Source organism: Gopherus flavomarginatus, chromosome 7 (assembly GCF_025201925.1).
Source record: "Gopherus flavomarginatus isolate rGopFla2 chromosome 7, rGopFla2.mat.asm, whole genome shotgun sequence".
NCBI classification, from domain to species: domain Eukaryota; kingdom Metazoa; phylum Chordata; order Testudines; family Testudinidae; genus Gopherus; species Gopherus flavomarginatus.
Genome location: NC_066623.1, coordinates 22,231,094 through 22,259,078, shown reverse-complemented (window position 1 = coordinate 22,259,078; position 27,985 = coordinate 22,231,094). Strand labels below are relative to the sequence as shown.

The following is a 27,985-nucleotide window of genomic DNA, read 5'->3' as shown; positions in this document are numbered from 1 at the left end:
GTAACACAGGTGTGCCACAGGCCACTAAAGAATTCCTGTCATCAGTCACAGAGAGCAACAGTCCCACAGCCCTTTCTAAGCATGGCATCAGCATTTCTTACGCTGCATGCTTCCAGTACTCCAGCCCTTGTGATGATAATGTATGAATAGTCTGACACATCCCCATCAGTACAGCTGTGCTGCCCTCTGGCTCAAGAATCCCAGGCGGTTGAGTCCTGTTATGGCAATATGGAGGTGATGTGCTTGGGGCATCTGTGCCATGCTAACAGTGCCACTCTCCACATGCCCACCCAACCCACTGCTGGAGTGCAAAGAATGATGGTTCCCTTTCACCCACAGTAACTACCACTTAGCAGCATAGTAGTATTTTCCCCCCAAGTACAGTGCATGAATGAAGCATTTGGTAGCTTATCACCAAGTATCAAGCAAGTTTGTTGTACGTATGTAGTTTTATATATCTATGACATGTCAGAATAGTATTCAATATTAAATAGTATTAGTAGTCATCGTTAGCTTTTCTTCAGTACATCTCAAAGAAGGTCATTTGAGCAAACTGAGGCAAGGGGAGGGGAAGTGACTTGCCTAAGGTCACCCAGCAGGTCAGTGGCAGAGGCAAGAATGGAACCAATCTCTTGAGTTCCATTCCAGCATTCTATGCACTAGGCCACCCTGCTAATTTGAATGCTCTTTTAAACATAGCAGCCACTCCCATGTCTTTTGTATTTAAAGTGAATTTAGTGCGAGTCAAAGGTGCTGGACCTTGAGCCCAGGAGACTGAATGGGTAGCAAGAGCAGCAGCTGAGCAGACTTCTCACAGCATGGTCCCCATCCGTGGGCAAGAGGATAGTTGAGTCTCCAGGGTTTATTTGATTCTTGGCCTTTCTGTTGAGATGGCGAGTAAGAGCACCAGCCAGCCCATGCTGGTTGTGATGAGTGCTTTCAGGATGTGGACATGTGTTTGCTAGTCATGCTCTCATGTCCCAGATGCATGTCAGAGAGGCCACCAAACAGCTGTCCTTTTCAGTCTGGAAGTCTCCATTTGTCAGGGGATGTCAGCACTGGATCTCATTTAGATTCTGGCTGGGTTCTTTCTCCCTGCTGAATGGAACATTCTTCTCACTGTTATTAACTTCAGTGAATCTCAGCAAAGAGGAACAACATGCACCCACAGACCTTCCTGGCTTCTAATAAAGCACAGAATCATAGAACTGGAAGGGACCTCAAGAGGTCATCTAGTCCAGTCCCCTGAACTCAAGGCAGAGCTAAGTATTATTTAGACCATCCCTGACAGGTGTTTGTCTAACCTGCTCTTAAAAATCTCCAATGATGGAGAGTCCACAACCTCCCTAGGCAATTTATTCCAATGCTTAGCTACCCTGACAGTTAAGAAGTTTTTCCTAATGCCCAATCTAAACCTCCCTTGCTGCAATTTAAGCCCATTGCTTCTTGTCCTATCCTCAGAGGTTAAGGAGAACAATTTTTCTCACACCTCCTTGTGTGTACCTTTTAGGTACTTGAAACTATTATGTCCCCTCTCAGTCTTCTCTTCTCCAGACTAAACAAACCCCATTTTTTCAATCTTCCCTCATAGGTCATGTTTTCTAGACCTTTAATCATTCTCGTTGCCCTTCTCTGGACTTTCTCCAATTTATCCACATCTTTCCTGAAATGTGGTGCCCAGAACTGGACACAATACTCCAGATGAGGCCTAATCAGCACGGGTAAAACAGAAGAATTACTTCTCATGTCTTGCTTACAACACTCCTGCTAATACATTTCAGAACGATGTTTGCTTTTTCTTTTTTTTTTGCAACAGTGTTACACTGCTAACTCACGTTTAGCTTGTGGTCCACTATGACCCCCAAACCTCTTTCCTCGGTACTTCTTCCTAGGCAGTCATTTCCCGTTTTGTATGTGTGCAACTGATTGTTTCTTCCTAAGTGGAGTCCTTTGCTTGTGTCCTTATTTAATTTCTTCCTATTTACTTCAGACCATTTCCCCAGTTTGTCCAGATCATTTTGAATTATAATCCTATCCTCCAAGGCACTTGCAACCCCTCCCAGCTTGGTATAGTCCACAAACTGTATAAGAGTACTCTCTATGCCATTATCTAAATCATTGATGAAGATTTTGAACAGAACTGGACCCAGAACTGATCCCTGTGTGACCTCATTCGTTATGCCCTTCCAGCTTGACTGTGAACCACTGATAATACACTCAGGGAATGGTTTTCCAATCAGTTATGCGCTCACCTTATAGTAGCTACATCTAGGTTGTATTTCCCTAGTTTATGAGCAGATCATGCGAGACAGTATCAGAAGCCTTATTAAAGTCAAGATATACCACATCTACCCCTTGCCCCCATTTAAAAGGCCTGTCACCCTGTCAACGAAAGCTATTAGGTTGGTTTGACATGATTTGTTCTTGACAAATCCATGCTGACTATTATTTATCAGCTTATTATCTTCTAGGTGTTTGCAAATTGATTGCTCAGTTATTTGCTCCATTATCTTTCTGGGTAGTGAAGTTAAGCTGACTGGTCTGTAATTCACCGGGTTGTCCTTATTTCCCTTTTTATAGATTGGCACCGTATTTACCCTTTTCCAGTCCTCTGGAATCTCTCTCATCTTCCATGACTTTTCAAAAAGAATTGCTAATGGCTCGGATGATGCAGACACAAACACACCCTCACACCTTCATGCCCTCCTGCATGACAACACAAAAGGCACTCTCAGAGTAACACACACCCATCCACCCCCTTTTCTGCACACAAAGTTCCCCATGCAAAATTCTATGTCAGTGGTTTTTGTCCTTCCCATTCTCAGTCCAGTGGGGCCTCTTCATTTCTTTGCCAGCTCATTTTCCAGCTTTACTCACTGCATGTGCCAAGCCTCTCTGGGAGATAGGGTGGGTAGGGGAGTGGATCACTCATTCCTGAACATTGCTTCTGCTGCTATGTTTGCTGAGTTGGTAGAGACCAAGCAGGCAAGCTCCAACCCCCCAGCTCCTGGGTGGGGACCATCATCAAGTAACTGGAAGGTACGTAGCCCCGCTGTTCGTTGACTTCCACCAAGCTCCACTCCTTGCTTCCCTTCTTATCGTGAGGTTCCAGCACTGTCAACGGCTGCCCTGCCTGCAGACTGACCTCATGGGGGCTCCTGGCTGTGAATGCATAACCTGCAACCACCTGGAAAAGGCAAAGAGATAGGTACAGAAAACCCCCATTGGAGAGAAGATCTAGATGGGAGCAGGATATGGGGGCTAAAGTGGAGATGAATGCAAGAATCCCACTCATTTAGGACATATCAATTCAGAGAGATGTGCATGGGTGTGGATGCTCCATGGTTGTGGAAATTCATAAGCACTGGCTACCTGTTTGCTTGAGTTGTGTGTTGTGAATGTGGCTGTATGTGCTTCCCCTACTCCTGTGCTGTATATGTGTGCAGGTACTGAATGTGCCCAGGGCAGCTATATGCACAGAGGTGGGTGCAATGACTGAACAAATGTAGGTGCCTGTCGGTGTCTCCACACCCACCTGGAAAGCCGGAGGGGTGACGAGGATCTGTGGCCTGGGAGTTTCAGGTAAGGTGTAAGAGTGCCGTCTTTTCTCAGCCCCAGCGTCCGGGGCCAGCATCTGCATCCTGGGCTTTTGACTTTGGACCAGATGATATGGTTGGAGTTTCCCAGCCAGGACATACCCTCGGTGACCTGTAGGACACACAGACTAAGTCAGGCTGGGCACTAGTTACCTGTTGTTCTTTTGTGGATGGATTTGTGCAGAGGGGAAAAAGGAAGGGATGACTCTGGCAACACCCTGGCATCGTGCAAGGCTGCACAGCTCTGCCACTGCACCTCTCTGCTATTTGGCTGACTGGCCCCACCGTGAAGCACCACCAAGGGATCCCGAGGTCTTGATGAACACAGGGGACCAGGCCGTGGTACATCACAAATGCTCTCTGAGGAATCAGTGGGGCATAACCTGAGCACTATGTGTAATGGCCTGTGGCTGCAGATATATTAGAACTGGGCAACAATGTGGGTGGGTCTGGGTTTGGCAAAACCAGGGGAGGGTCACATCTAGCTCCTGTTTCATCCAAACCCAGGAAGTTCAGTCTGGTTGAGATAAATGGTTCTGCTTCAGGCCTATCTCCAAAATACACATTTGGAACAGAATTCACAACCTTCTGTCCTCTCAGTGCATCAAGCTCTGCCCTGTGAGTTCCTGAGCAAAGCTCTGATGTATTTCACCCACAAATGGGCCGCCAAGGAGAATGGATCTCAGTGAGGTTACTCCAGAGAGAAAAGAGATACAACCCTAATGCCAAGCAGTCTCTGCTTCCCCAGAAATTCCCGGATGGAAACCTACCTTGGGACAGTTCACCGACCCAGAGCACTTTACTTTATCAGAACATAGTTCTCCCTCCTGTTTTTCATGCTGGCCTGAGGGACCCTTAGTGTCAGGGGAAAAGAGAAGGTTCCTGTAGTCCTCACAAGTACCTCCAGCATCCACTAGCCATCTGTTAGTGTTGCCTTTGGTGTCCATTTCATGCAGAAGAGCCACAATCTGTCCCCTCTGCAGGGTCAGGTCCAGATCTCTGCTGCCACTGATGTTGCTCGTCACCTGGTAGAGCTTCTCTGGGCCATGTTTACTGACAAGTGAAAGGACCCTGCGCTCCTCAGCAGGGCTAAGAGGCTAATGGGGAATAAGACACAAGGAAAATTGAGTCAGAAAATGTTCCCTACTGTGAGAACTTGCCCTCGAGTGTGTTTTCTTTCTGGATTATTGGGTGTTATGTCATGATCTGTGGCAGCCAGGGTAGGAATTCCTGTCAGTTGCAGTTAAACATCTGATCAGCTTCAGGGTATGAAGCTGGGTCTCCAGAGCTAAGGGACCCACCCCAGGGCATTGTAGCCTGATGTGGAGGATTCCCTGGCTAACCACAATTACCAGCCAACCATTGTCAAGGAGTCAAAGCCAGTAACATGGCTGCTGCAAAGTCCTCGGCATTGCAATTGGCTTTCCCCAACCTCACTTGCTTCCCAGTGGGATGTTCTCCTGCATTTGTGAAACATTAAGAATCTACCCAAATGTCCCTGTCTTCTCAGCCATCTGATGGGAGGAGGTGTCTGGCTCCTCCCTGCTCCTACCTGTACCACAGGGCTCGGCATGACCGTCTCAAATTTCTGGCAGAAGGAGTTAAGCTGAGCACCAGACTGTCTTAAAGTCTCCTTCACCATCTTCCAGAAAGTAGGCAAAGGGACGTGGCTATGCGGCAGCTGTGGAAAGAGACAGTGGAATTAGAGATTGCATTGAGGGAGAAGGGCTGTGCAAAGAGAAATCCATGGGATGGGTATCAGGAAGAGGAGGAACAGAAGGAAAGGGAATCAGAAACCAGAAGAGAACAAGAGTTTCTACATTTCAAGAAACCTGAACAATCAATCAGGTCCTCCTTGTCAACAAACAATGCTCCTGCCTGAATCACAGCTCCTCCCCAAGTGTGAAATGGTCAGTGATACTTTCGGGTCTTAGAGAGGAGGGCTCCTAGGAGATCAGGAATATTCTGGCTTGATCAGGCTGTCTTCTCAGGGAAGGAGCTGTCTTCTTGTTGTGCATTTGTTTAGCACTCAGCACAATGGGCCCCTTGGCACTAGCAGTTGGGACCCTCAGCACTAGCACAATCCAAATACTAATAGTAATCCTCAGCCACCATGTGGAACTCCCCAAGAGGGGATAGGGCCACCCGTAGCAGTCTAGGAGAAGCAACTCCAGCCCACCCAAAGGAGAAGGTAAATAGACACATGCAGATAAAAGTGTGGCCCGCAGAGAGAGCTCAGTGCATCTGTCTGTGGAGAGTCAGGGTGGGAGGAAAGCACCCTGCTGCTTCTCAGGCAGTAACCTCTCCTGGTGCCCCACTCACCCCATGCCTGTGGGTCTGAGTGGTGTGTGGCTGTTCACTGAGGCCAAGCACAAGAGCCTCTAACTCGTGCTAGCTCAGTACCCACCCAGGGGTCTCCATTACCTGGGCCAGCTCTATTTCAGCCTTTTGGAGCACCTGCTTGGCCAAGTCCCTCTGAAGGGCCACAAGCGAGCGCAGTATCTGCCCCAGCCACTGCATGGCCACCTGGTTGAAGGTGGGGAGCTCGGACACCAGTAGGGTGTTGATGGCAAGGTAGGTGTTCATGGTGGCCTCCTCATCGTAAGTCATGTTGCCCATCTCACTCTTCTTCTCCTCGATCTCCTCATAGTCCAGCAGCTTGTCGAGGCGCTTCCTGATCAGCTGCTGTGGTCCCTTCAGAGTCTCTGACAGGCTGCAGAGTGGCTGGTAAACCAGCTGATCCAGCCGTCTCCTCTGTTGGAGAGAACCCAGAGGCACCCCAGTGAAATCCTGATGTCCCCAGATCTGCCAGCCGCGCAGCACAGTGCCCCAGCCTGAACATCAGGAGCAGCATGGGGGACCCTTGAAATCCATGTTCTCCAGGCCTGTCACAGATGAGCATCGGCACCCAGCTCCACTGTGTGACTGGTGGCCATGAGAGAAGGGAGTTGTCATGTCTGCAGACAGCAACTTCTAGCTCCTACTGACTTGACATAGGGGGAGCTTCCACTGGGCTCACCGAGAAGGTCTTCTGCCAAAAGACCCCAGGAAGCTCCCATTATGATCCCACCAGACTCCACACATGATTTGTATCTTCTCAGGTACCTCTCCACCAGTAGCCAGACACACAGGCATCCCTCCCTGGACCTTTATTAGGACACTAAGAGCCACCCACCCTCCTCATTCTGAGCCAGTGAAACTGCAGCAGTGAGCAGCTTGGGGCACAATATAGACAGAACAGACTTCAGAGGGTGTTGAGTCCCTAGGCGATAAGCAGGTATCATGGAATGAAACAGGCAGGGTGCTAGTGGGTTGGGGGAACGTCTAGTGGAGTGAGGTGCCCAAGTTCTGACTGAGGGGAGGGATCAGGGAATCCCCAGAAGTGGAGTGAGGGCTGGGACACAGGCACATGATGGAGCTCCCTATGGTGTACCGGTCAGGAGGCAAGTCACATAGTCAGTGTAATTGCCTTTCCCATAGTCCTTTCTTCTGATGCAGTCCTGCCCTCACTGCTTGCGGTAAGCTAATGAGAACAGCCCTGGGGTGGGACCTGCAAGACCAATGCTAGACTCCCTGCCCACACAGATGTAAGTGAGGTGGCACTCACAAACTCCGGGAAGATGGTGCGATGGAGCATTCCCGCCAGGCGACGATACTGCTGGGCAGCTCCTTCCATTTCCAGCTCGCACTCCTGTGGTTTGGAAAGGAGGAAGACCTGGGAGGGGGCGGGGGAAAAAGAGGCTGAGAACCCTAGAACTGCCCATGTGTGTTCAAACCTGGGAGATGCCCAGGGCTGTGAAAGCCTTCCCTGAAGGCAGGTTCAGAATGTGACCTACTCCTTTTCCTACAGTCCTTTGTAAACTCCAGGCACTTGTTATCTCTTCCACCCAAAGCTCCTGTCCTCTTTGCTTTGAGAATAAAAACTACAGCAGCTGTCCTGCAACCTATGGTATCCAACCAGTGTACTCAGGCTCATGCTCCCAAGCTAGCTACAATAACAAACCAATGGACTCAGCTTGGCATCTCCAAGTTATCCTAAAATATCAAAGCAGTGTTTGTAGATGAGTGCTCCAAGCAACTCTCTGATAGCAAACCAGTTTGTGCATCCAATGCTCAGGAATGACCCCCAGGTCAGGGTGCACAAATCATGTGGCAAGAGCCAGCCTACAGCAACAAACAGGTGCCCGCAGCCATGATCACAAGAAACCCTGCAGAAACCCAGATACGGACCCCTGCCTGAGGGCAGCTGCTGAGATGACTGGAACTCCCTGCTCTCATCTGGATGGGTTCTCTGCCTCTTCAGAGAAATACTCGCCAGGCCACTCAAAAGGAGTTTCCATGTGCTATTCCCACCAGCCCGGGCTGCCTTGGAGTATTGGCAGAAGGTGCTTTCTTGGCTCAGACCGAGCTAGTGTCTCCTCTGTCCCAGGTGCGCTCCTGCTCTCCCCCACCCTCCACCAGAGGAGGAGGAGGTCATGTCCCAGGGAATGCAGCTCCCTTTTCAGGTCCTCATTGCTACTGAAAAGGTGGGAGCCAGAAGCAGCGAAGATGATGGAGGGAGGGATCTTTGGCCCCTAAACCACAGATTGGCTGTTGTGTCTGAGACCCCTGAGCTGCACCCGGGTCCTGTGGAGGCTCCCATGGGAACGCCACATGCTTTGCTGGGTTTGTATAAATAGTGCTTTGGCTCTCTGCTTGTGGCTGAGGGACTGGCATGTGCAGATGAATGAGGAGGATCAGACTGGAGGGATTAAGGAGCTGCCAACCTGCCAAATGGTGCATTAGGAGGTCAGGTCATTTTCATGTGGGGGATCACATCATCTCAAGCTTTTATTAATATTTACCAGAGGATTTCCCTGGGGCAGGGATGGGATACACACCTTTCCTCAGGCACTTCTAAAGGATGCTGGGGAGCTGTGGCTGATCACAGCCATGCCCAGCCAGACCACTGAGCTTATTGTCCTGGGTGCTCAACCTATTCCCTGACTCCTGGTGAGAACGGTAGCAAGGGTAAAGACCTCTCAGGGCATCCAGCTCAGCACCCTGGGGCAAGGCAGGATTGTTCTCCAGGGCTTTTTCCAGGCTAGTTTCAAAAGTCCCACGGAATGGGACTTCTGCCATTTCCCTGGGAGACTATTCTGCACACTAGCATCTCACTGGCATCCCAGACTATGTTTCCTTTCCCTAATTTCATCCCATTCCTCCCAGTTCCAGCCCCCAAAGAATTCCCATGTTTTGTGGGGCTTTAAGCCTTTCCCATATTTATAAAGGGCTATTTGGCCCCTTCTCCTTCTCTCTCAGCCTAGCCCATTTAGCACTTCTCATTGCTCTTTATGAGTCCATCCCTCCAGCCCGCTGGGTCTTTTGGCTCCTCTTCTCTGAGCTCCCTGCACTTTGTCAAGATCTACCTGCACTTTGTCAAGATACACCGCATCTAGAGATGAAGGCAGGCCTCCAGCTGTGGCCGCCATTACCAGAGAGATGCCACCTGTGGGGAGGGCTGAGAAGCAAGCAAATTGGGTCTTCAAAGGAGGAAAGCCAGGGCACTAGCTCACTGTGTAACCCTGCGTCCTTGTTCCCAATGTGTCAGCCTTAGTGCTGGAAAGAGTCCTTCTCATGCAGCCCAGGGATTTCACAACATGAATAACCCTGGGACCATTTGTAGCACCGTGCATCTTCTCAGCACAGTGCAGTTATTATTTTACTTATTCCTCACAAGGGATGAACTTTACCTCTGTGCAGAGAATTGGAACAAGGCCCAGGCACCGTTTCAATCTCAGCTCTGGGGACTTAAGCAATCCACAGACCTTATGTGACCCCTCTGCACAGGGGTGGATTTCACCTATCAGAAATAATGCCTCAATCCTGCCAGTTGCTGAGCACCATCAATTCTTATCGGTTTCAGGTGGAATTGAAGGTGCTGAGCCATCCACAGGAGCTTGCCGGGATTGCCTCTGTGGGTCTCTAACCCCCAAGCATGATGGGAGGAGTGGGCTTTACCTGTAAATTGTTCAGGTAAGAGGTTACGTTCTCCTTCAGCTCAGTCACACCAGACGCCAGGAACTGAAACTTTTCCTCCAGATGGTCGAACTCTTTGTCCTCTGTCTGAAAGTCAATGGGGAGATGATATACCATGGGCTCCTGGACAGGAGATCAGTCCATTGACTAGTCCCAGCAGGCGCGATGCTCCTGCTGTCCTGTGGGATGGACTGGATTGCAACACCAAATGGATTGGAACATAGACAGTTCTTGGGGTACACAGCGGTGAAATCCTTGAAGCTATGCCGTTGGTTTCAACAGGCCCAGAACTTCTCCCAGAATGAACTTGCATGAGGGTAGGGACGCATGCAGGGTAGAGGTAGGGCATAGAAAGGCCTTCAGTGGACTTGGGAGAAGCCTACAGGAAGGGTCCACTCCACTGGATTTGTTTTCCTTCCTTGGGGTCCTCAAAAATCCCTCTTTTGAATCCCCCAGTCTAAGCCTTTAGGAGCTGAGAAAGCTGCCTCTACAATGCTCCAGGACTTTGCTCACCAGGAGATCAAGAGAGTGAATTTGAACTCAGATCATTAGGCCAGCCTTTAAATTTGGGACAAATGACCACAGGCAGGTCACATGAGGACTTAAGTGTCTCACGTGATAACAGCATGGATCACATGATCTCAGTGTTGATAGAACCTCAGTGTGGCTCACCCATGTCTCACACATCCCACTTGCAAATACATGTGATGGCCAGTGTTAAGCCACAGAAAGGCCACCTGTGAAAAACAACAGGTGCTTTCAGCAAGCGGCACCCATCCCCAGCTGCCCTTGGTTCAACTGTTTTCCTCCTACCTACGTCACCAGCATATACACACTGCATGGTTACTGGGAGCTGGACGTGAGCAGGAGCCTCACCTTGGGCACAATGCCCGCTTCATGCATGAAAAGCCGGCTCAGCCGCGTGGTCTTCTTGGCAATGGAGTGCTTGTTGAGCCGGCCAAGGCGCTCCCGCAGTGTCAGGTGCTCGACCTTGCTGTATTTGGTTGCTGCCTCAGGACAGAAGGGGAAGAAGATAAATAGGTGAGGGATCAAGAAATCTCTGAGCCTGCATCCCTCCTGGGGATGACATCTCATTCAGTTCTGTGGGGCCCAAATGCACAGCCCTGACCCCTCATAAAGGGAAGGGAGTATAACTGAAGCTGTACATGACCCGCCTACTTACTCTACTATATCCAGGGCCGGCTTTAGGCCGATTCGACCGATTCCGGGGAATCGGGCCCCACGCCTTAGGCACCTTTTTAATTTTTTTTTTAACTTACCCCGGTCCCCAGCTGCGGTCTGCTCCGGGGTCTTCCATGGTCCCGCTCCTTTGAGCGAAGCGCCGGCGGGAGCGCGGCACGGCCCCGCTCTCCCAGCTAGAGCTCCAGCCGGGGCGGCGGGGCTTGCCGCGCTCCGGCCGGGGCTCCAGCCGGGAGAGCGAGGCGGCGGGGCTTTGCAGCTCTCCGGCTGGGAGAGCGAGGCTGTGGGGCTTGCCACGCTCCAGAGTGCGGCAAGCCCGGCGGCTCCAGCTGGAGCGCGGCAAGCCCCGCGACCCCGGCTGGAGCTCCAGCCAGAGCGTGGCAAGCCCCGCGACCCCGGCTGGAGCTCTGGGCCCTTTAAATAGCCCCCAGAGCCCTGGGGCAGTGAGGGGCTCCAGGGGCTCTTTAAAGGGCCTGGGGCTCCAGCTGCCTTTGCCATCCCAGTCCTTTAAATAGCCGCCGGAGCCCCGTCTCCCCCATGCATTCCCCAAGGCTCCCGCGGCTATTTAAAAGGTCTGGAGCGGGGTAGAAGGGGGTTTGGGGGCTACTTAAAGGGTTGGGGTTCCAGCTGCCTCTGCTGCACCCCCTGACCTGCCCACACCAGTCCGGCCCCCCCTGCCTGCAGCCACCTCTGCACCCCGTGCCCACAGCCAGCCCCTGCCAAACCCCTTGTCCTGTCTCCAGCCAACCCCTGCCACACACCCCCGCAGCCCTGCCCAAAGCCAGCCAGCCCCACACACACTGCTGCCGCACCAGCCCTGCACACCCTGACCAGCCCGCACCCTCTGCCCTGTCTCCAGTCAACCCCTGCTGCATCCCACTGCCTGAAGCCAACCAGTTCCACACTCCGCTTTCTCCAGACCCCTGCTGCACCCCCCTGCGGCCCTGCCTGAAGCCAGCCCGCCCCACACCCCCTGTCTCCAACCAGCCCCACACCCCTTGCCCTGCCTGCAGCCAGACCCTACATCCAGTCAGCCCCTGCCCTGCCTCCAGCCAGCCCCATGTCCACTGCTGCCCTGCAGTTTCCAGGGCAGTAACCCTGCACACCTGCTTCAATGAGGAGGGCAGGGAGCAACTGGGACCAACACATGTGCACACCCCCAGGGAGTGGCAGGGACCCACACGTGAAATGGCGGTCATTAATAGCCAATCAACAGCATATATGATGCAATGTATATAATATATAATTTTATTATTCATATAGTTATGGAAAGTAAATAATACATGAAAGAAATGAAAGGCTTTTTTTTCCACTTTTTTTTTTAAGTCATCCCTGCCAGGGCCCCGCCGAAAATGTTCGAATTGGGCCCTGCACTTCCTAAAGCCAGCCCTGACTATATCCCTTCCTGAGTTCTCCCCTGGCCACTCCGACCCTTCTCCTTGCCTTCCATAGTTGACACACACATCTCATGTCTCATTTGAATTAGACTATCCAGCCAGGGACTGTCTCTTGCTAAGTGTTTGTGCAGTGCCTAGCACAGTGGGGCCCTGATCCCCACAGGTGCTACTGTGATACAAATAATAAGAACTAAGGTAGGAATAGTCATAAGAATAGTAAAGGATTAGAATAGTAATTATTAGTAATAGAATTATTATTAGAACTATTATTAGTAATAGAATAGTAAAGAATAGTAAAGGATAAGAAAGGATTGTAGGAACTATAACATGACTCTAATCAGACTGATTAGTGGAAAGAGAGAGAGAACTCAAACCATTAACAGAGTAGAATATTCAGACATGAAAGCCCAATGTTTTAAAAACTGCCTGTAGTTTCACATGCACAAACCACTACAGGTATGAAGTGTTCCCTCTCATTTTGTATGTCCATGTGCAGAATTAATTTTGTTATAGGCACCAATATGGAGATGATGTGCGGGAGGGGGCTCAGGACTGGGGCAGAGGATTGGGGTCGGGGGGGTGACGGCTCTGGCTGGGAGTGTAGGCACTGGGGTGGGGCTGGGGATGAGGGGTTCAGGGTGCGGGTTCAGGTTGGGGCAGAGGGTTGGGGGTGGAGCTGGGGATGAAGGGCTTCGGGTGCAGGTTTCCCTGGGGCTGCAGTGGGGAGAGAGGACTCCCTCCAGCCCTCTCTTGCTACAGCAGCTTGGGGCTGGGTGAGATGCACCTCTCCCTAGCCACAGCAGCTCCTGCAGGGCTGGGTTGGACAGAGGGAGGGGCTCCTTTACCCTGCTCATGGCAAGTCTGGGCCATGTCCATGCTGGGCCCAGGGGGGAGAGGCACCTCTCCCCGCCTCAGCCCTGAGCTCTTGTGTCGGGCTTAATAGGCAGCTGCATGGCCGCGCTGCTTAGACGGAACTTAAGGTCTGACGGAGTGCTGGCACAAGTGACTGGCTGGAGAAGCCTGTGTGTCGCTAGGCATCACTGCAATGTGTCAAGGTGAATTGCTTGGCTGAATACAAATAATTTAGAAAAAGAAATCAGAAAGAATTGTAAAAGCCTGTTTTTATTTGGTACCATTGGGGGGGTTGTTTCCTCTTTGCCTGTCTCAGCTCTGAAACTAACAAGAGATTGGTCAGTTTCATGAATGTTTCTAGTCAGTTTCACTTCAGGAATCCCCTACACAGGGCAGTTTGTTTTGCAATTAGTAGTATGAGAATAGTAATAATGTTTCTCTAGTACTGGGAGGCCATAACTGAGATCAGGACCCCACTGTGCTAGATGGTGCTATAGACTGTCCCCGTTTGGAAGAGTTTACAATCAAGACAAACAGAGGGTGGGAGAAAGGAAGGGTTGTTCCACTGCAGGTTAAAGCCAGACTAAAAACTGTTTGCAATGAAATAACAATGAGCTGAGGCATTTCTGATTGATCTTGGGTTTTACAGACCCTCCGTCATCCTGACAAGGCATTTAACATGCCAGTTCCTCCTCACCTACTTCCTTGCGCCTCTTGTACTCGTTGATGTTGGCATTAATCTCGAGCATGGCGCTGGCTGCGCTCTGTAGGGCAGAGTAGGCATTGTCCCTGGCTGACGTGTTCTCCAAGATCTTCTGCAGCAGCAGCGGGTACTTGGTGACCCTCTGTACAGGCATCACCAGGAAGAAACTCAGGTCTGAAGCACCTGTGTGAGGCCTGCATGAGAGGCAAATGGGGAGGATTAGGATCTTGAGTATAGCTGAATTCCTGCAGGGCTTTGAGACCTTCCTTCCTGTCCACAGCTGGGTGAGAGACCCCTCAGCTTTCAGATGTACCCAGTCATGAGGGAGGAGGCAGGGGGGGCAAATAGGCATCAGACACTTGTGATGTAATGAGGGCGATCACCTTCAAAGAAACTCCATTTCACAATAAGGTCCCAGGCTAATTGCATCTACCCCCTGAATCCATGTGATGTGCGTAGCAGCCCTCTCCCCACTCCCAAATGGCACCACAGTGGGGAGGATCTGTACCGTTGATCCCATTTTCTCTTCAAATTCATGGCCGGATCCCCAGCTGCTGAAAATCAGTTTCTCTGTAGCTACATCTACTGCGGGGGAGCTTTGCTGATTTACACTAACTGAGGACCTGGCGTCCTGTGCTGGGGAGCTCACTGTCAGGTGCTCAGGGATTTCCAGGCCATGCAGCCCTGGTCTCGGCCTTCCAAAGGGAAGCAGGCAGAGCCTGTGAACTGTCACCCCTCACAGCTGTGCTAAGTCACTGTGATGACTGTCTGCCAGCACCAGCCAGGGAGAGACTCGAAGAACACTGCCAGCCACGGATGGATTTCCATGCCTCATTACACAGCGCCACGTTTGTTTAGTGAACAGGTCCTGGGATTGATTCTTGTCTTGGGGAAGGGAGACAAAGACAGTGACTAGCTGCCTTTAGCAGAGCGAGTGCTGCAGGCTGACTAGCCTTCCTCCCAGCAGCATGGCAGGCACTTTTCACTCGTGATTTTGTGGCGAGATCCATGGAGGCACAGAGTAAGAAACTCCAACAACCCCCTCTCCTGCCACAAGTGCTCTGCCTAATAGGGAAGTGAGAGTGTCAGCAGCAAGCCCATGTCAGCTCTTGCCCCAGGTCACACTGAGGGTATCTTGCAATCTGCTGGCAGGCCCCTTTCCGCATGCGGGTGATGATTTCCCATTTGCTGGCTGGGGGAGGGGAGCAGGCGCGAGTTGCAGGTGCTCTCAGTTACCAGCCTCGCCTATCGTCCGGGTTTGGACAGATGAGTCAAGGATCCAAGACAGGGACCAAGGTCCAAATGCAGCACAAAGCAAGGGCTAGTATTTCTGATCCTCCCCTGACAACAGAGTAACAGCTCCCCGTCCATCACGTGTATCGGGGACAGCAGTGATATTCTGATATGCTGGAGGGCCCCCCTCCACACACCTCCAATAATTCCTTCTCTCCCTCCCACTCCAACGTCCTTTCCTGTCCAGTAGGACTAGATGGGGCTCCCTTCAGAGCTTGTTAAGGCTGTTTCTTAGCTGGCCCAGGGGCAGGGAGGGAGAAGATATTGAGGGAGGATGGATCTATCACCTGGAGCTGAGCACATGGTCAGACAGGGGTCGAAGCACTGAGAATGCAGTCAGGGTCCTCACCCCTCAAGGCAGTGCAGGGCCATAGGGCTGTCCCTCAAACCTCATTTCATCCTCTTCAGTTCTTGGGCCTCTTCACGGCCCCTAACCCTGCTTTTGTTCAGAAGGTGAATTATTAGGGTGTGAGGGCAGCCTCTCCCCGTGACCCCAGGTTGGAAGGGGATTTCGCCCTCCAAATTTGAACACCACAGCCAAGCAGCCAGATACCCTAGAGGAGACAAGAGAATCCAGCCATATCTGGAAGAGACTGTGACCACCTGCACCAGAATGAGGGGATGGGGAATGGTGCTGTCAGGGAAGCACTTCAGTTCCTGGTCACAGCTTCCCATGGGAGCATCAATAGCTGTCTGGGGTGGCTGTGAGCCATTGCCATTCCTCATCTCTGATCTCCCGCTGAAGTGGAATTACTCAGTCCCTTGGAAATGTGTCTTCCCCATACCTTGGGAATGTCCATAAACCACAGGCCAGTCCTCACAGTGCTTCCTACAAAGCACCATGGCAAATGGACCAGAGGATCCTGGGACTCAGAGATGCACAATTTTGTCAGAGGGCTGAAGGAGGTTATGGTGTAAAGATAGTTACCAACCCGTTTCAGGGTACATGATCCAGCCAGCTGACTGAGGACATGTGCCCCCAGCAGCAGCTTCTCTGGTCAGGAGGAAAGGGACATCCAGCTGGTCCAGCCAGCTGAGTAAACTGAATGTGCTTCCAAAGCATGCCTAGTCCATCCTGGATAAAGACTGCCATTCAAGCCAAAGCACAGTCAGGTTCACCAAGAGAGCTGGGGAACAGGTATGGTACTTACACCGTTGTATTCAGGGTGTCCACAATCTCCTGCTGCAACCTCAGGTCCTTATTGTAACTCTCCACCAGCAGAAGAGCTTGCTCATAGCAGGCACAGTAAACCTTATAGACGCTTTCCATCTCCTCCTTGAACTCCTGGAACAAGGCACCTGGGCAGCAAAATTACCAGACAGAGTCATGCTGGGGAGCCAGCCCCATTCCTAGGGGAGGGACGTCCTCAGCATAGACAGTGCCAGCACTGTCATTAGCCTCCTGGCCAGCAGGATCAAAGAGAGACAAAGGACTGAATGGACATGGCAGCTGAGACATCCTAGAGGGAGATACCTCCAAGCTGTGGCTGAGGAACACTGGCAAGGGACAGAGTGAAGGAAGCCTTCGAAGGCTGGTGCAGAGATGGAGGTCTCCACTCTCCCTACCAGATGAGCAGGAGAAGTTCAAAGTCACAGGAGGCTCCTCTCCACCCTGCTGGAACAGGGAACATGAGGAGATGGAGAGCAAACAAGACCAGGCTCTTCCCCAGCCAAATGTAACCCAGCAATGGGCATCACTGCCCCTCAGGCACCCTGTCCTAACCTGACTGTGACGCTTCCCAACCCTTCCATGGGCAGGTCTGATCTCGTGCCTCATGCAGCATGTAACTTGCAGGGTTACGCTCTCAGTGATTGCAGAGCTAGTGAAACAATCTGCTGAGATTAACACACATGACCCAACAATTCCTTCCCCTCAGGCTCTGGATTCCTGGGAGAAGCAGGACATGAGTACGACTCATGCTGCCCTGGATTGCTGCCCATGAGGCATGAGGCTGGCTGGGTCTGCCAGAGCCACAGACAGATTTGCTACTGTAAAAGTTTGGATATCAAGAGCGCCGAGGAAGGCAAGGATGACGGCTGTTAAGGTGAAGCAGGCCCTTTTCCTCTGCTCTGCTGCCAGGGATCGGCAGTATCAGTTCAGTGTCAGCCTGGCATACAGATCCTCGCTCGCTGCCACCTTCACACTTACTGATCAGAAGCAGCTGCTCAGGCTCCTGGCTCACTGTCGCTTCCAGCCCTTTCAGGAAACGTTTGGAGACACAGAGGACGTCATCTATGTTAGAGAAAAGCCCTTCCAGGTCTATGTCAGGCAGCTGAAAGGAACAAAGAAGCCATAAGCAATCAGAATGAATTCAGTCCCACACTAGACACCAGCCTCCAGGCCGCAGCATCTGCATCCTTCAAGCCACCCTCAGAAGTTGCACATGGGGTTGGCTGGAAAACAACAATTCCACTTCACAAAACATTTACAGGTATCAAAATGTGGCAACATTCCACCAATAGAGGCTCTGGGGATAGACAGGCGCAGGCCTGCCCGCATCTAAAGCAGTCCTGCCCCCAGACAAAGCAGAGGAGCCTCTGGACCCAGGCATCAAAAGATATAGTGGGACAACAAATGAAAAAACACCAACCATTTTAATGGAGAATGTAAATAAGACCTTCGGAAGTTTCACAGAGTGAGACACTCTGGCTCTCTATAGCCTGGCCTGATAGAGATCAGGGACTTGAACCTGGGACCCTCACATCCTAGACCAGGGACCCTCACATCCTAGACCAGGATCCTAAAGACTCCAATAGAATCAGAGTCAGTCTCTCATCTTCCCTTTCCTTTCCAGCTCCCACCCACTAAAAAAAAAGATTTTAGTGTCAATGAAATGGCATTTGTCAAGGGAAACATTTTGTTGATAATATTTTGACCAGCTTCCGCGGCATGCACAGTTTTCTGCATCTACAGTTGTACCCTTGCAGAAGTTCAGAGCTAGGCATTCAAACTGCACTGCATGCCCTCAGTTCGCCTGTGCAAATGCACTTTGTGTGCCCCAATCTGGATGTTTGTGCATTTAAAAGCAGACATGAAACTCTCAATGGGTAAAAAGGTGCAAGTTCAGTGGCTATTTTTGAAGATCTGTTGCCTCATGTCACAGGTAATTCTATGGGGCAAAACTCCTCCAGGGTAACTGTCACTCTTTGAGGTGCTGGTGGAGGCTTCACTTTTTAAGAGGCTTCACAAATTTAAGAGGCTTCACTTTTAGACTTGGATGTCAAACTTCCAGGATTGGTTAGACACCTCCCCACCTTCTCTCCTATGGAAGAGGCTGGATAAAAGAGCCCTTCCATTGTACAGGGGAACAGGCTTAGCTCCTACTGAGAGGAAACAGTAGCTCCCATTTCAATCCGACACCAACAGAACATTCCGCACATCATGACTGACATCTCCATTGGGCGATTTTAGTCTAGCTCTCACCTGCTTTTGCTGGAGGTGGACCCGGATGTCACACACACACAGCTCGATGGTGTGGACATAACTGGCCTCTGTCTTGATCAGCTCTTCCACTGCCAGTCTTTGGTTCTGCTCCGCTCTGTCAAGGCATATCACTTCTTCATATATGGGGCACTCAGTGCCTGGTGTCTCCTTAGCAGGCGGCTCATCTGGGCTGGAGCTTGCCATGTCAGCAGCAGGCTCTGAAAGAGGCGGAGAGCTCAGTTTAGAGCAATTCTGCAATCGAGTCATCTCAGCAGGTTTATGCATGACTATAGTAAAGATAGATTCTTTGATTCAGCATTGTTGAGTCACCTTTTGCCACTAGGTCTCCACTTTTCATCCAGCCAAAATTGGTAGCAACCCAAAGTTATTATAATTTAATGGCTGTTTGGTGGCCCATGTGCAATAAATTTGAGGGTCTCAGTCAGTGCAGTCTCAGTCTAGTGAAGAGATACTGATGCTTGGATTACCTCTCAGGTGTTGGCACAATACCAATAACCCATTATAATTCAGGGATTAAAAAGAAGTTACACTTTAGGGTTTGGCTTTGCAGCAAAAATAGGAGAAAACCAAAAAACATTAGTCCAATCCCACATAGTGGAGGAATAAAAAAGGGTTGGGAGTAAGTTGTACGTGGCCATAAAGGGCTGATTTCACTGACCCTAAGGGTTGGATTTTCAATTAGGTTAGACACAAAATATATCAGAAGGTATTCACCAGATTTATGTGCACAATTACAGTGGCTGCCAGCATGGATTGGGTAGATGCGCCTTCAAATAGATAAATAGCTGCATGTGCAGGCACAGTTATCTGACCTGCATGTGCAACTGCAGTAGAGATGTGTGAAAAAATTAGATGTTCAGTTGCAGATGAGCACCTAAGCTGCCTGGGCCCAGAAATCCAAAGTGCAGGGACCTGGGGCTATTCCATTCAATGAGTATTAGGGTATGTCTACACTACCTGTTGGATCGGCGGGTAGCGATCGGTTTATCGGGGATCGATATATCGCATCTCATCTAGACGCAATATATCGATCCCTGAACACGCTCCCGTCGACTCCAGAACTCGACCAGGGCGAGCAGCAGTAGCAGAGTCGACAGGGGGAGCTGCGGCCGTCGATCCCATGCCATGAGGATGGGAGGTAAGTCGATAAAAGATACTTTGACTTCAGCTATGCTATTCCCGTAGCTGAAGTTGTGTATCTGACATTGACTCCACCCCCTAGTGTAGATCAGGCCTTAGATAATGGTGCTTCTTTTACTCTGCTTCTTTTCTGCATGTTCCTTTTGGATTGGGATTCTTAGTGTTGTTTCTAACTTCACTTTAACTCTAACCATTTGGAATACTGCCTGCAGCTCAAGAGCCTTACTCAAAGTCCAGGGGGAGTCTTGCCATATAGAAATGGGCAAAAGACAGATTTTTTGGTTTGCTGACAATTCTGAGAAATCCGGGGGAAATATATTTTGGGTTAAATGGAAAACTTTTTTTTTTTTAATTTCAGCAAATCTAAAAGTGTGAGGGAGGGGAGTTTTGAGTCAGCCAAGCATTTACAGCATATTTTTGATTTAGAGAATATTTTAATATTTTTAATGTTTCAAAATAAAATTGAAGGAAATTTCAAAATGAAAAATCTCGTTGAATTGAAAAATCAAGGTGTTCATTTAGAAAAAATTGAAACTTTTTTGATTTTTCCTGAATTATTTGTTTTATTCTGACCAAACCAATTCAGGGAATTTGACATGAATTTGTGAAATATTCAGTGTCACAGAATCAGCATTTTTTGCCCAAAAAGTTTCTGTCAAAAAATCCCTCCCAGGTCTATTTCCACTGAGTGCAATGGGCTTGGGATCAGGCTCTCAGACAGGCATATCTGTGGTAGTGGGAGGGGCTATAACTTTCATTTGTTATAGATGTAAGCAGAGGCAGGATGAGCTCTACCCTGACATCAGGTGGTGAATTATGGCGAGTGTGGAAAAGAATTTCAGGGGCTGATCTTGTTTGCATAGACACACCCACCCCACCTAGTCCATGGCAGCCCAAAATGGTCACTTTGACAGCTGTGGGATCACCAATTTCTCTGTTATTGGGGCACGAGGAATAAACTGTTGTTACCCTGATTATGTGAATGAGGGACTATGAAACTGTTTTATGACAGAGGGTCTCACCATTAACTAAGGAGCACTCGCTAGACAAGGGATGTAGGTTCCAAAACCCAGTAAATTGAGAGAGGTTGGGCCTGGCCTGGCCTGGCCTTGCCTTGCCTTGCCTTGCCTTGCCTTGCCTTGCCTTGCCTTGCCTTGCCTTGCCTTGCCTTGCCTTGCCTTGCCTTGCCTTGCCTTCCTTTGAGGGCCTGGAACATCAATTGCACCTTTTTCTCTTTTTACTGTTAAATAGGGGAGCTACTTTTGATTCTATTAGGAGTCTAGCTAGAGGCTGCTGAGCTGAATTCACTTTGGGTCAATGGTGCACCAGCACTGGGGCTCCCCTACTACAAGCTGAAATCACTAAAAGAGCTCAACTTACTGAGCTGAGTGCTGTGTTAACTAGTGTGGGGAGCCTGAAGATGTATTGCTAAGTGACTGGCAGAGCGGAGCAGTTTGCAAGAAGGTTGGAGTGGCCCATGGAACAGTGAGTGGAGCAGCGCGGAGCTGAGCAGTTTGCGGGATGATTAGAGGGGCACACGGAACAGCGAGGGAGTGGAGTGGAGCAGTTGGCGGGGACGGCTGGAGGAAAGGAGCAGCTGGTGGAGTGGAACTGTTCGTGGTGAAGGCTGTGGTAGAACTCCACGGAGAGGCGGGGCAGTCAGCCTCGGACCATGTAAGGCTCCCCATAACACCCTGTGTGCCCTGCCCCCATTTCCACCCAGGCTGGGGGGGTAAAACTCTGCAGAAAAACTTTTGAACTCTGGGGCGGCGCTGACCAGGGACAGAGACTTTTGGGTTGTTGGACTTTAGGGTGATTAGACTTAAGGGGAAAAGGACACTGCCAAAACTTACTTGGTGGATCTTTTGCTCATGGTTTGTTTTATGAATCCTGTTTGTGGTATTTTCCCAATATGATGCCACATTGTTTCCCTCCTTTATTAAAAAGGATTTTGCTACACTCAGACTCCGTGCTTGTGAGATGGAAAGTATTGACTCCTAGAGGCCCCTGGGGGGGGTTAGTATGTAATTGTCCCAGGTCACTGGGTGGTGGCTCGAGCCAGTTTTGCATTATGTTATTGAAACGGAACTCCTGGATACTGTACCTGGTCCTTGTTGCTGCCAACTCAGGGGGTAGAAGGGTTACATAGATATTAGAAGCAGGAGGAACATTTTGTTATCTTCACAGACCTTTCACATTAGAATGTGCCTATCTGAGTTCCTCCCTGTCTGCAGAGAACAGGAATAAATGGAGTAAACTCACGTAGTTTCCTTCCTGGATTCTGTATGTTTCTCATTTTGAAGAGAGGAGGGAAGACAGCTCTGGAACTGGCAAAGAAATACACTTGAAATCACTACAGGGAGGGAAGCCTTGAATGGGTAAACAGCTCCAATCCGTGTCAGCTCCAGTCTACAGCTTGTCTTCACTAAAAGCAATGATTAAAGCACTGGCCCCAAAGGGAGAGATGTGTGCGAGGTGTGCTAGGTGATGCAAAATAGGAGGCTGAAGTGAAAAACCAGGGCTGGGTGCAGATGGCAGGATAAGAGAGGTGTAATGGGAACTGATTGCTACTGAAATGTAATGCCTTTATTGGGTGTGCTCTCAAGCCACCCAGCCGATAGTAGCTCCAAAGTGAAATTATTTAGATAGTTTGTTGCCACTTAAAATCCCACCCAATTGGTTTAAAAGAATTCTGCCCTTGCTCAAAGCCTGTATTTGGAAGGGAAAAGACCAAGAGTTAAACCTGAACCGTTACTAGCGCCACACTCTTTTCATCCCACCTGTTTTCAAATGTGCGTTTTATCCTGTGTCTCTCACCGGGGTCTCAGTCATGCTCCCTAAGGCTTGGCTGCAGTTTGTTGCTTGAGCTCATCTATCTAACCAGGTTTCAACATCTTTCCCCTTGCCAGTCTCTCCCTGCAGCACAGCTGCCATAGGAATAGAAAAAAACAGAGGAAACAGGTCCACCAATGCCCCAAGCTCCCACTGGGACCCCAGGAAATTAACCTGCCTGATTCTAATAAACTGATCTCTGTTTGGGGCTCCAAAGGCAGGTGAAACCAGCCCCTCCTGCACCAAGGTCCTCACCAGCTTGGCTAGGGTCTGAGTTACCACCTCACCCTAAATCTAGTGATCCCTAAAACTGAACTGGTCCAGGGGGGAGCAGTGGCGCTGGAACAATTTGTATCATGGGGGTGCTGAGAGCCATTGAACCAAAGTGTAAACCAGGGGTTGGCAACCTTTCAGAAGTGGTGTGCCGAGTCTTCATTTATTCACTCTAATTTAAGGTTTCGCATGCCAGTAATACACTTTAATGTTTTTAGAAGGTCTCTTTCTATAAGTCTATAATATATAACTAAACTACTGTTGTATGTAAAGCAAATAAGGGTTTTAAAATGTTTAAGAAGCTTCATTTAAAATTAAGTTAAAATGAGGAGCCCCCCGGACCGGTGGCCAGGACCCGGGTAGTGTGAATGCCACTGAAAATCAACTCGTGTGCCGCCTTTGGCACACGTGCCATAGGTTGCCTACCCCTGGTGTAAAGCCTCTTGTCAAGGTTTTTTCCCCACTTTGAACTTTAGGGTACAAAAAGTGGGGACCTGCCTGAACACTTTTAAGCTTAATTACTAGCTTAAATCTGGTACGCTGCCACTAGCCAGAAGTCTGTGTTTGGCACACTTCGGTTCCCCCAAAATCTTCCCTGGGGAACCCAAGACCCAAACCTCTTGGGTCTTAAAACAAGGAGAAATTAACCATCCCCCTCCTTTTCCCCCCAGACTCTCCCCTCCCTGGGTTGCCTTGAGAGGCTTACACAGATCCAAACTCCTTGGATCTTAAAACAAAGAAGAATTAACCATCCCCCCTTCCTTTCCCCCACCAATCCCTGGTTAGTTTAGACTCAATCCCTTGGATTTTAAAACAAGGAAAAATCAATCAGGTTCTTAAAAAGAAAGCTTTTAATTAAAAAAAGAAAAGGTAAAAATTATCTCTATAAAATCAGGATGGAAAATGCTTTACAGGGTACTCAGATTCATATAGACTAGAGGGACATCCCCCGCTCCAGCCTGAGATTCAAAGTTATAGCAAACAGAGGTAAAAATCCTTCCAGCATAAAGACACATTTACAAGTTAAGAAAACAAACATAAGACTAATCCGCCCTGCCTGGCTATTACTTACTATTTTAAAACATGAAAGACTGATTTAGAAAGATTAGAGAACCTGGAATGACGTCCTGTTCCTCTCAGTCCCGAGAGCGAACAACGAACCAAACAAAAAGCACAAACAAAGACTTCCCTCCACCAAGATTTGAAAGTATCTTGTCCCCTTATTGGTCCTCTGGTCAAGTGTTAGCCAGGTTTACTGAGCTTCTTAACCTTTTACAGGTAAAAGAAACATTAACCCTTAACCATCTGTTTATGACACCTCTATATAATGGAAACCACTTTGAGCCAGGGGCGCTGCAGCACCCCCCACACCTCTAGTAACAGCCCCTACAGGAGTGAGTATCCTGATTTGTGGTACAATATACTAGTGGGTGTTTGGTCCCATGCTAGCCTCACTCGATAGTCATTGCTCGCTGCTGCTCTCTGATCTGTCTGCCCCACCCTCAAACCCCAATGAATAATTTAACCTCCTGAGCTTGTTTTATTCCTACTTCTACTACTGACTCACTGTGTGACCTCAGTTGAGTCACTCTGCCACACTGTGACTCAGTTTCCCCATCTATAAAATGAAGATAATATTACTGATCCCCCTTTAGAGATCTTGGGGTGCAAATATCATCCTCATCTCAATTATTAATAGCCCTTTGTGGACTATGGATACATAAACACATCCTCCTGTGGGTCCCCTTGGAAGGGCAGCCTGGAAAACCCTAGTGGTTTAAGGGTTAAGCTAGCACAATGCAGAGCTTTCTCCATCGGTTTGAGACAGCAGCAGTTCTGTGTGGCAGCCTCCCCCAGGAAAGTCCAACTGTCAGAAAAGCTGTCTGGTCTGCGCTCTCTGATGAATGAGAGATGTTTGGTTGTCCAGTCCTGCTGTGGACTGGCTTACCTCTCTCCTCTGTTCCCCAGAGCCCATCAGTCAGCAGTGATACTAACATCTGCGCTCTTCTTGCCTGGAGGTACTGGTCCAAAGAGAGGTTCTACAGACACTGGACTAGAATTCTGAGCTGGCTTACAGCCTACTCATGGGATTGCACTGCATCACTCTCTGTAGCACCTAGTGTTTCAGATGTTTCCACATCTGATTGGCAGAGTTTCAGTAGTGAACGGCCCATCTATATCTGTCTGTATGTGATGCTTTAGGAGAAGGTAGTTGCCCCTACACTTAATGGATATGGCCAGTTTTGCACCACAATACTGCTGGGATTTTCTTTCATGATGTTTGAGAGCCTTTGCAAACGTTCTCATTCACAGCAGTGTCCGGTCACAGAAGCATCTGCCAGACTCAGCCGGTGGAAGGCAAGCTCTCAGGAATGACATTGGCATATCACACGTGGGTCGATACCACCGGAATATCATTACCCTTGGGAAGGGCAGTGTCTGTGGCAGGAGAAACGTTGTGATATTAGACCCTGTGGCCATGCCCTGGAGTGATTTATTGTAGCTATATTCTATGGGTGAATCTCACCCCAGTGTACTGTGCCAGGTGGTAGAATTTTCATCCAGAGCGGTAACTGCCATACCTGGCCTCACAACTACCTGGCTCTCCAGCACGCTGCAAGCTTGGAGCTGTCTCCATCTGCCCATACATCATACACCCTTCCTCTTCTTCCCACCCCTCCTTAATCACACTTCTCCCACAGAGTCTCTAAGCAATGACCTAGATTCCTACACCACCTCAGGCTGCTACCGTCATCACCCGTGCATCAGACACATCTTAACTCTGTCTTACTGGAAGCATCCTTCAGAAGAGACTGAAGTTGCTTGTATGTCTGGAAAGCACTTAGCACAGGTTCCCAGAATTGTACCATAGCAGCTCAGCCAGTCCATCCTCCTGCCAATGAAGAGCTGTCCCCTACCACACCCTTTCAGTGCCTTCTCCAGTGTCCTCTTACAAAGTCCAAGTGATGGCAATCCCAGGCACTCCAAGCAGGGGACTCCGGGGGTAATCCATGTCACTGAGTGCATTGTCACTGCTCAACAAACCATAATAATCCCAACAGTAACCACATTATAAGCACCCACACTATAACCTACTAAGGCCCCTCCCTGGAATTATTCAAAAGTGACTGGACAACTCCCTAAAGAATATTCCATAGGGATCGGTCCGGCCAGCCACAATGTCTCTCCTCTGGACATCTTTCATTTCCAGAGGTCCCAGTCCTACATGGTGCTGGCTGGGGGCGGGGGGGCAGGGAAATGCAGCCTGCAGGAGGGAGTGATTAGCTCATTCTTGCTAGGGCTTTTTCCAAATCTGTGGAAACTCCCTCCCTCAACTTAAACATGAGAACCTGCTTCTAGCGCTCCAGCCAAAAACGAGGGAAAGAAGTGAAATTGTGACTAGAACACAGTACCCTGCAGCTTCTTATCTCTGAAGGGGGCAGAATGAATGGATCAGGTGAGAAATATTTCTAACTGGGCTACAAAAGCCTGACTGACAGCTGCCAATCAATGGTCTGAGTCAGAATGCCTTTAAAAATCACAGCGTTGTCTCGGGAATAAACCAGAGCATGTGGCTTTGACACTCCTCTTGCCTCTCACCAGAGCTTGTCCTTGTTCAGTCCCATTGGCAGCTAGCCCATCTAGTGGTTACAGCAGGAGACTGTGAATCAGGAGACATCCCCAGCTCTGCCACTAACCAGCTGTTCGACTTTGGGCAAGTCACTTCACTGCTCTGTGCCTCAGTTTCCCTGTCTGTAAAGTGGGGATAACACATTATTGACCTACCTGCACGGCGCTTTGGTGAAAGCTGCTATAGAAGCTTAAAGTGTTATCGTTGCTGCTGGTATGACTCAGCTGTGGTGACAGATGGGCTGGCTCTAAACCTGAGACTCCAGCCCTTCTCTCAGGTGCCTGCATTCCTCCCTCTCCAATGGGCACCTGATCTCCTCCAATAAGGAGGCAGGCCTTGGAAGGTACATGATCTCCAGCTTGGTTACGTAACCCTCCTGCACAGACGACAGCAGCTGCTGAGCAGAGGCCAGACCGTCCGCACTCTGCTAATGCACCGCAGACGTTTTCAAGGCCCCACCACCTGTCTGTGCATAACTCCAGTGACAGCAAAGCAATTGTCATTTCAGATGTTGTCGTTCTTACCTGCCAGTGAGCCAGAGATTGGCCTCTGGGAGCTTCCTCTGGTGCAGGTTGTGGCGGCTGCTGCTGCTTAGGCTGCCTCTGTGGAAGTTAATGATAAACTGGCTGTGTGCTGTAGTGGCACAGTCTGCATAGGCAGGAGGGACCAGCCCACTCAGCTGTGTGTGCGTGTTTCTGAGCAGGGTCCAGCTCCTCTCGGTCATGGTCATGCTCATGCTCTCCCCAGGCTTTTGGCAGCAGTGAGGGACAGAGAGAGAGAGTCCAAGAGAGTCAGATCAGCTGAGCCAGCTGTGTTCTCCCTGCGCAGGCAGACACAGCCATGGCAGAAAATGCTCTGGCAGCCAGCCAGCTGAGGAGATTGCTAGATGAAAGCAGGTTGCTTAGTGCCTGGAAAGCCAACCAAACCTGATAGGGAGATGGGGAGTGGAAATAACACAGGCAGAACTGGTGGGTTAGGGAGTGGGACATGGCCTGGGCAAATATTATGGGGTACCAAAATCAGCTGATCCCCAAAGGCTTTGGCCCAATGCAGCCCTGTTGTGGCTCTGCCAGGTCACAGGGCTGTGTGTGTCTCTCTCTCTAATGTTGTGCCCATCACTGTGGTATCTTTACAGCTCACAACACGATCTATCATTTAGTGCTCACCTTGCCTCTGATTGTTTATTTGTTGAGCATCAACTCTGTACCCTTTGGTGCTGTGACAGGGTGCTAAGCAGAAAACTACTTAGCCAACTCTCTGGCACTCCAGCTCCAGTTAAGACAGGTGAATTGGAGCTGGGTAGCCCACCTGGCCCTGACTGGGGAAGCCCCATCAGGCTGGGGCTGGATAAGAGCCCCCAGGGGAAGCTGGAAGGAGGAAAACTGCAATAGCAGAAAGACAGTGAGGGGAAGTAGAGAGATTGTTCCTTCTCTCCTGCCTGTGAACTGCAAGAAGGGGACTACTTATATGGTGGAAAGGTCCAGGGAGCACAGCCTGTAAATAAAAACACCAGATGGGCACTTCACCTAGAGGTTTCTGTGTGCCTTTCTCAGCCCAGTGGGAGAAGGAGCCAGGAGGGCCCTGCAGGGATGCTGCTACAGGTGT

General features: G+C 49.9%; 1 protein-coding gene across 2 annotated transcripts; it reads right to left on the bottom strand.

The window, feature by feature from the left end:
• Nucleotides 1-449: 449 nt before the first annotated feature.
• On the bottom strand, nt 450-27,222 carry ARHGEF37 (Rho guanine nucleotide exchange factor 37). 2 transcript variants are annotated; one of them, XM_050962640.1, is made up of 13 exons: nt 26,905-27,222; nt 18,484-18,701; nt 17,209-17,332; nt 16,211-16,358; nt 13,761-13,960; nt 10,491-10,621; nt 9,597-9,701; nt 7,204-7,311; nt 6,021-6,350; nt 5,149-5,277; nt 4,498-4,693; nt 3,536-3,708; nt 450-3,187 (listed from the first exon to the last, which is right to left on the bottom strand). In XM_050962640.1, the coding sequence occupies exons 2-13, from the start codon at nt 18,685-18,687 to the stop codon at nt 2,954-2,956; spliced, it is 2,082 nt and encodes a 693-aa protein (XP_050818597.1). In that variant the 5' UTR covers nt 18,688-18,701; nt 26,905-27,222; the 3' UTR covers nt 450-2,953. The 2 variants fall into 2 exon arrangements, with proteins under 2 accessions (XP_050818597.1, XP_050818596.1); XM_050962639.1 differs by lacking the exon at nt 26,905-27,222 and having other exon boundaries at nt 18,484-18,768.
• Nucleotides 27,223-27,985: the final 763 nt, after the last annotated feature.